This window comes from Azolla caroliniana, unplaced genomic scaffold (assembly GCF_043228905.1).
Source record: "Azolla caroliniana isolate FFs.n. ecotype wild unplaced genomic scaffold, voAzoCaro1.0.p SCAF_187, whole genome shotgun sequence".
NCBI classification, from domain to species: Eukaryota; Viridiplantae; Streptophyta; class Polypodiopsida; order Salviniales; family Salviniaceae; genus Azolla; species Azolla caroliniana.
In genome coordinates this window covers 27375-35682 of record NW_028230622.1, presented here as the reverse complement: position 1 = coordinate 35682, position 8308 = coordinate 27375, and the positions used below count along the sequence as shown (strand labels likewise).

General features: G+C 35.0%; 1 protein-coding gene across 2 annotated transcripts; it reads left to right on the top strand.

The window, feature by feature from the left end:
• The first annotated feature begins 910 nt into the window (after positions 1 to 910).
• On the top strand, positions 911 to 3887 carry LOC147848912 (Phosphoglycerate mutase family protein). 2 transcript variants are annotated; one of them, XM_087337983.1, is made up of 6 exons: positions 911 to 1062; positions 1182 to 1262; positions 1991 to 2113; positions 2538 to 2600; positions 2927 to 3051; positions 3594 to 3887. In XM_087337983.1, the coding sequence occupies exons 1-6, from the start codon at positions 979 to 981 to the stop codon at positions 3787 to 3789; spliced, it is 672 nt and encodes a 223-aa protein (XP_087194109.1). In that variant the 5' UTR covers positions 911 to 978; the 3' UTR covers positions 3790 to 3887. The 2 variants fall into 2 exon arrangements, with proteins under 2 accessions (XP_087194109.1, XP_087194108.1); XM_087337982.1 differs by having other exon boundaries at positions 2538 to 2604; positions 2898 to 3051.
• Positions 3888 to 8308: the final 4421 nt, after the last annotated feature.

Below are 8308 nucleotides of genomic sequence, written 5' to 3'. Positions count from 1 at the left end.
CCATGGATGGTTCACCATGATATTGGCATTCAACCATAAAATACCCCAATTGACCACATTTAAAACGATGTTTTGCAAAAGTATGCCTTTGAAGCTTAAAACGAAATTGACCAAATTGAGATGTATCTATACTTAACCATCCTGAAAGTTTACAACTCGTGTCCCATAACATGCAAAATCTACATTTGTTCAACGAATTAGCATGAGGAGCAACCAAAACTTTATCAATTTGAGACATCCATTCTGGTAGTAATTCCCAAAAGAATGAGTTATTACAATCATTAGTCACCCAAATTGGACATTGTTGTTTTAATAAATCTTTATAACCCACCACCAAGACCCATTCCATCAGAGGTGAAGATTTGAATGGAGATAAAGAGAAAGAGAGAGAAGCTCTGGCCTATGTCACGAGAATGTGAGGTGGAGGGCATTCCGAGAAATAAAGGAAAACTCTATGATGATAGAAAGGCTCCTTAGATTAGAGGGGTTAGAAATTGTGATGCAAGCAAAGATGTTTGATGATTAAGAAGTTAATAGTATGTGATCATGATTATGGTTATGATTAGGATTAAGATTAGGATTATGTATTAGGATTAGGATTAGGATTAGGATGATGTATTATGTATTATGTATTAGGATTAGGATTATGTATTAGGATTAGGATTAGGATTAGGATTAGGATTAGGATTATGTATTAGGATTAGGATTAGGATTAGGATTAGGATTAGGATTATGTATTAGGATTAGGATTAGGATTAGGATTATGTATTAGGATTAGGATTAGGATTATGTATTAGGATTAGGATTAGGATTATGTATTAGGATTAGGATTAGGATTAGGATTATGTATTAGGTTTATGATTAGGATTATATTATCATTATCATTATAAATATGATTATGACAGTTTGCAGTTTTAGGTTGTGATGAAATGACCTTGTCATGAATGTCTGATTCAGGGGATTCTGCCTGTGGAGATCATGGATCTGATGAAGAACAGATATTGGGTTCTTCGACATGGGCGAAGTTTTCCCAACGAGATGGGCCTCATCGTCTCACACATGGTAAATCACATTCCGCTCTTCCGATTTCTGCTCTGTTTTTCTTTGTTTTTGTTCTGTGATTGCCATTAATTTTCGTATATCTCTTCCTGTGGTCTTCTTTTGTTTCTGTTTCCTTATAGAGCAATGGTATTCTAGCCGAACATGGGCTGTCACCTGGTGGTATAGAGCAAGCTCGAGAAGCAGGGCATAGCTTTCTCAAGGTATGTTCTTTCTAAATCCTACTAATCATCAGTATGAGCTTGTTAATTTATAATCTCTGATCTCTAGCTGTCTGTTTTCTATGGCATACTTGGAATTTTCCGAGGGATAGTTTTGTAGTTTCCAGTGCATCCTTTTTATTTTTCCTTCCATAGTTCTGTGCTTTGTGATGTATAGCTATGCATTTCCTGATATGAAAATATTATGTTTCCCAATATATAATCACTTGTTTTGTGATGTCTATTCTGATGTATATTGAGATGTATAGCTGTGTGTCTTCTAAGACGTATAATTGCGTGGTTTTTGAAGGTATGTCAGATTTACAGTCATATGTGTCCTGATGTGCAGTTGTGTGCTCCCCGATGTATAGTCATGTGATTCTGAATGTATAGTCATGCATTTTCCATGGATGAGATAGAGGAATACAATACATATGATCATGAGTTTGATGAAAACATATCGTTAATGCATATGGTATTTCATGTTTGCTGATGATAATAGTTTTTGTTGGTCATAGATAAGAAGTATCTATATCTTGCATTCTAATGTTATTTTCTATATCTTGCCAATGAGATAGAGGAGTACATACATATGATCATGTGTTTGATGACAACATATCGTTAATGCATGTGGTATTTCATGCTTGCCGATGATAGTATTTTTTGTGGGTCATAGATAAGAAGTATCTGTATCTTGTATTCTAATGCTATTTTCTATCGTACATGTAAAGGAAATAGGAGAAGAAAACATTGCCATTGATGATGTACGAGTGTATTGCTCACCGTTTAGTAGAACCATGGATACAGCAAAAGCTGTAGCTGATGTGATGGGTCTTGATATGTCAAAATTTCAGGTGTGTCTTTTGTAGTGAAAGTCATATAAAAATTCAAAATATAGTACATGAAGTAACAACAAAATAAGTAAATAAATTAAGACTTGTGAAAATCATTTTAGAAGTTTAAAACTGAAATAGCTAAGGAATCGATAGTACATATATACATATATATTGAACAGACCGTATATGGAGGTATTCTTTGACAAAAGACTGTAGTAAGAGGAAAGATGGAAAATTATCTTCAAATAGGTATTTTGCATGAACTTTTGAGAAGTTACAGGCTATCTTTTTGTATTGAGGCTTTTGAAAGATTCGTCGGTTTTTTTGAAAAGCTAAATTAATATATACTAGAAAATAAGCTATAAATTACAGATTTCATAACCTATGAAACTCCTCCCAGCCAAATTAATTTAATGATTATGAATTCAAATATTTTTGGCAGTATTGTGAGGATTTGAGAGAAAGATACTTTGGACCGACCTTAGAACTCAAATCCCATGAACATGTAAGTAAATATTATCTTATTGTTGTTTTGCTTTCTTACTTTGAGGCTCTAGGATATGCTTTGTATATCATTTTGAAAAGAAAAAATTAGAGGTTTTTTTTTTCTCACTATAATAGATCTAGTTTTTCCCAGCAATATTCTAACATATCATGTTAAGAAAGAAAACAAGAACAGGAATTAGAGTAAACTTTGTTGGTATAATAGAACTAATTTCTGTTTCTAAACAGAAACATTCTTGCTAATTTTGTGTGAGTAAACTTTGTTGGTATAATAGAACTAATTTCTGTTTCTAAACAGAAACATTCTTTCTAATTTTGTGTGCTAAGTATCCTATGATATGGGCACTGGATGAGCAAAACCCTCTCATTGGGCCCGATGGTGGAGAGAGTGTAGCAGATGTTGCCATTCGATTGCACAGAGTTATTCAACAAATTGAGATGGAATGCCAAGGGTAATTACATTATTGTTAAGTGATGTGTTTTGAAGGTCATGTCATAAAATATTAATGTTCATTACTTGATTAAAATATGAATCTGCATTTCCTTTATATTTCTTCTTCCACTTCATGGCTTGGATATGGTTTTGGTAAAAATACCAGATATTTGGACAAAAATTACCAGATATTTGGATTTCTAGTGAGACCTTATTATTCCCAGTTGCTCATTATATTTTGATATAGATTTAAAAAGAAAAAAATTAACATCCATGTGCAAACTTTAATAGAGTGTGCTACAAAATGTGTTCTTTTTTTATTAATCATGGTCACTGCTACTCTTTCCTTTGATGAGTACGGAGACTGTCTGCCGAAAGAAACACTGCTACCCGAGATAAACAAATGCTTCATTGAACTTTGTTTACATTCTCTGTAAGAGTGATACATATCATGTTTGCTGACATTATCATCATTAACATAAGTTATTATATTATATTGTATGATTTTTGGAGTTGAGACTTTGGAAAACTTAATAATGTAATTTCATGATATTTGTACAGGGCTGCAGTTTTGATTGTGAGCCATGGTGATCCATTGCAAATACTGCAAACTATTATTCATCCATCAATACCGTTGAAGGAAAAAAGCCTAGATAGCATATCTGTCTCACAAAGAAAAGAAATATTTGATGCATCTGTCTTATCCCAACATCGAAAATTTGCATTGTTGACGGCAGAGCTTCGAAGGATTATTTAATAAATTTCTCTCATTCCTGATTTAGAAGGCTCAAATGCATAAATTTGCAGAATAATTCTACTTAACAATGGAAATCATATCATTGTTAAATGGTTTTTTTTTTTACAAATAAGTTTATGGCAATAACTTTCTTTTTCATCTGTAAGGATATATGTAAATGGCTCTTTTTACATATATGCATAACCTAATAAATATATAGATTTCAAAGTCTTAACCTATATATTGAAAACAAAACACTACTATGGTTTATGCAAATGTATCTAACAATCTCCATTCCATGCTCAAACTTGCATCTCTGTTTTGCTTGTAGGTTCCTTGCCTTTGTTCTTTGCTCGTTGATACGAGTATTAGTTACTTGGGTGCTGTGATTTCTATCAATGGTAGCACATCACTGATCTTGGACCGAAAGAACTGGTTAGTTGTTGCCTTCGTCCAAGAAATCGGCCCAAGGCAGTTACGCATCTCTTGGATTTCATAGGTACTCTTTGTGGTTCTTCTAGAAGTTGCTTTGGAATTCCTTGAGATTCTACAGGAACCTTCTTTAGTCCATTGGAAAATCTTGTTGTTCTGATGGAAGTTGTAGTTTTGAGGAAAACATGTGTTGCGTTGGAAACCATTGTTCTCCCGCTAGTAATCTTTTGTTTGTGGTCATTCCTTTTATCATCCAGTAATTGGGTCTATCGTAATGTGCTTCTAGGTTGTTGAACTAGGTGGTTGCTTTTTCCTCAGTAGGTTGGTAGCATATCACTAATCTTGGCCCCTAAGAGAGGATTGTTATTGCCCTTGCCTAGGAGATTGTTTCGAATCTTTTGAGTTTCTCTTAGATTCCGTTAAATTTCACTAGTGATCTTTGGATCTTTTGGAATTTGCCTTAGTTTTGATGGAATTCCTTGTGATTCCTTTAGAACTTGCTTTGATGCCATGAGAACTCCCCATGGTTCATGAAAAATTCCTACCTTTTTGCTGAGAGTTGGAAAATCTTTATTTTTATATTGGAAGCCATTGTTATGTAATTGATACTATTTATTGTTGTGGTTGTCCCTACAATCTTGTTTATTGTGTTTGTCATAATCAGCTTTTTAATGGTTAACCTAGGTGGTTCCTTGAGTAGGTAGAAACACTAATTCATGTGACATTTGCTTGGTGTTATTTTTACATAAAGAGTTTTTACTACATAGTAACATCCCTTCTTATAAATGAGTCACATATTAAATGGCATATATGTTTGGCCCAATTAGTCAAACCTGATCGCCTTCTTGACAATAAATAATTTATTCTATTCTAAAACACACATAATCTAGTTCTCTTCATAGTGTTTATGCTTGATCTTGAATACAATTATGTCTTAATTCTTTACATCAATTGCATTGGTTCTCTTGCTCAAATTATGCAATATAGCAAGTAGCAATGATTTAAGCACAATATTAATAAGTAGAGTGGAGCATTGAATACTTGACTAATTAAAAGAGATCTAGTAATAAGCATTTAATTATTAAGAATGTGAGAGAGTCACACAAATTAGAATGTTAGCTCAAAAACACCCACTTAGCTCCATTATTGCTTGTTATTGTTACTCATCCTCTTTTGGTGATGGTATCAAGGCTTGGAAATAATGGACCCCTTGCATCTAGATGTTAACTTGTGGCATAAGATTGGAGATGAAGGTCTCAAAAAGGGAAACACATGATATTCCCAAAGCTACCAATGAAATCAGCTCAAAAGAATCAAAATGTGAGGAGCTTTAGGGCCATTTGATGAATTCCAAAGGATGTGGGAATGCATTCGAATGGATTTTGTCATGGGAATATGCATGGAGTCAAGGCAAGGATTCAATGGCATACTCACAATTGTTGACTATCTAGCTAACTCTATCTAATACTAGTGAAGTATTATGCTATTGCACATATTGCTAAAATAATTGTACAAGAGATGATGAAGTTACATAAATTATCGTTGTAGATTGTAAGTATCTAGATCCAAAGTTTCACTTCAAATTTGTGAATGACATTATTCTTGTTGATGCATGAATTTGGGATGTGGATGTTTGATTGATCTTTGTGTGTATGAATGTGGTATTTAAACTTGTTGAGGCACGAATTTGTGTGTGTATGCTTGTTTTGTTTTTTTATCTACACCCTAAACCTTGCCAACCTAATCCTAACCCTAAATGTACTTGTAAATCGACAAGGGGAGCAAAAGTACCATATGAAAGGTGGGATTATGAATTCCCCTTTCCTAATACTTTCAAAAACAATTTAAACACAACATTATCAAGTAAATTCGTAGAATGTGCTACTCAAATGGGATTGAAAGGGACTTGAACCAGGAAGGCGCGATGTCGTGTGAGAAGACCTTTAAACCCCTTTAGTGGGATTCCTTGTGTAATTTCCCCTCTTGTGAATTAGTGTTGTCAGGATCGAGGGTTTGATTCTAGTCAAGGAAATCCTAGACTCGAGGAAAACTTAGACTTTACTTGAGGAAAGCGTAGACTTGAGTCGAGAAAAACCTATACTCAAGAAATCTATTTTTTCTTATTTTTCTAGAGTGTCACTCTCCCTTAAGTAACATGGGGGGTTAAGTAAGGATGGCGATTATCTTCTACACTCTTTGGTTTGTGCATTGATCAATTGGAAGATGTGGTGAATAGGGTTGCAAGAAAAGAAGGATAAGATGCCCCAAAACTTATGCAACAAGTTATCTTATTGCTTTTATATGCGAATGCTGTGATTTTTTATAGTATGCAACGTTTACTTGGAGCATTAGAAGCATTTTTCCAAAGTAGTGGACTAACTGTAAATGTGGATAAAACAAAATTAATACTAGTGAGAAACATCCAGCCTCACCAATACCCTATGCTTACATATAAGGGAGAACATGAAGAATTCGTACAAAGCTTTAAGTATCTTGGTATCAATGTACCAACCACAAATAAATGGAACGTATGGTTTGAGTCTAGACTTCAAGCAAGTAGGAAAAATGTTATTATATGTTGGAAAATAAATGCAACTAGATTTATACTCATGGATCGGAAGTAATACTAATGTTTTTTAATGCCATGGTAACACAAGTTTTGCTTTATGGGTGTTGAGAGTCAAACCCAACTTCCCTAATGGAATGGCTTTCACACTAGCAATGGACACTCTAGGTTCAGGCTAGTTTTGTAAATAGTAGAAAGGGTAGTTGCCCTAAGTTAGTTGTGTTAAGAATTAGGTAATTAATTAAGAAATAATTATTACCTAATTATGTGATTAAGTTAAGCGATTACGTAGTGGAAGATTAAGTGATATGTGCGTGTATGTGTGCGTGAGAGGAAGAGAGAGAGAAGTACACTTATGAACACAAAAACAAGATGGGGGATGATAAAGTATATTAAAAGGTAAATATCATCAACTATCATCAAATACAAAAATACCTTCAATGAGGTATATATAGGTTTCATGTGCAAGGGTGTACATGTGCTAGGAGAATATAGGTACAACGTGTAAGTCCTATATTAAATGAGCATGGAGTGGTGGATCTACAATGTATCCCACTCAAGTACAAAATCTTATTTAAGGCTTTATGGTCAACACACTAACTAGATTCTATCTAGGTAACTACTAAGTTACATGTGTTGACTAACTAACTAAACTAAGTTGAGCTTGATCTCTCAACAGGTTGGTATTTAATATTTTGCTAAAATAGCTTCTTGTTCTCTGTTCTTCTCTCTCTCTCTCTCTCTATGTTGTCTTGCACATAAACACACACATACAAACGGACAAAGGGTTTTCTTCTGTTGTTCAACATCACCTACACTCTCCATTTCTTTACATGGTATCAGAGTGTGTGGTAGTCTGATCAAAACTCGTTCAACTGTGTTGTGTCACACACCAACGATCAAACAGAACCGGTTCAACAACAGAGAAGAAAACGACACCATGAATGACAGATCGAACTTTGCATATTGGGAATACAAGATGCACCAATACCTTGTGGGCCAAGGCTATTGGAGCTACGTCGAAGGAGCTCAAGAAAATCAACACAACTTGGCACATGCCGACTACCTAGCTTGGGAGCAAGCGGCAAGTCGTGTGTGGCCTAGCATCAAGCATTCATGATCACATGCTTGGCTACATTCGAGAGGTAAAAACACCGAAAGAAGCCTGGGGCAACCTAAAGAAGATCATTGCAGCCAACACGGCTGCACGCAAGCTTCAACTTCGTCAAGAGTTGAACAATTCAACAAAGGGATATGTCGATCACCAGCGACACCCTGAAGATTAAGGAGTTGTGCGATGCCCTTGGATCCATCAACGTCAGCATCGATGATGATGAAATGGTGCAAATATTCTTAGGCGGCTTAGCACCACGATTTGGCACGATAAGATCAACCATCCTTGCAAGGGAGAATCCACCCTCCTTTTTCGACCTTCAGTCGATATTGTTGGTCGAAGAAAATCATGTTCGACAAAGGAGCAATGCGCCCGATGGTTAGATGCTCTACTCCCAGTCAGACAAGGGAAGAGGATTCAACTGAGGA

What these genes read in the sequence shown, in the direction of transcription:
- LOC147848912 (XM_087337982.1), top strand. Translation starts at nt 979, where the DNA reads ATGGATCTGATGAAGAACAGATATTGGGTTCTTCGACATGGGCGAAGT. An exon ending in TTGATATGTCAAAATTTCAG is followed by an intron (nt 2,114 to 2,537) that starts GTGTGTCTTTTG and finishes TATTTTTGGCAG; the next exon opens with TATTGTGAGGATTTGAGAGA. An exon ending in ATTGAGATGGAATGCCAAGG is followed by an intron (nt 3,052 to 3,593) that starts GTAATTACATTA and finishes ATATTTGTACAG; the next exon opens with GGCTGCAGTTTTGATTGTGA.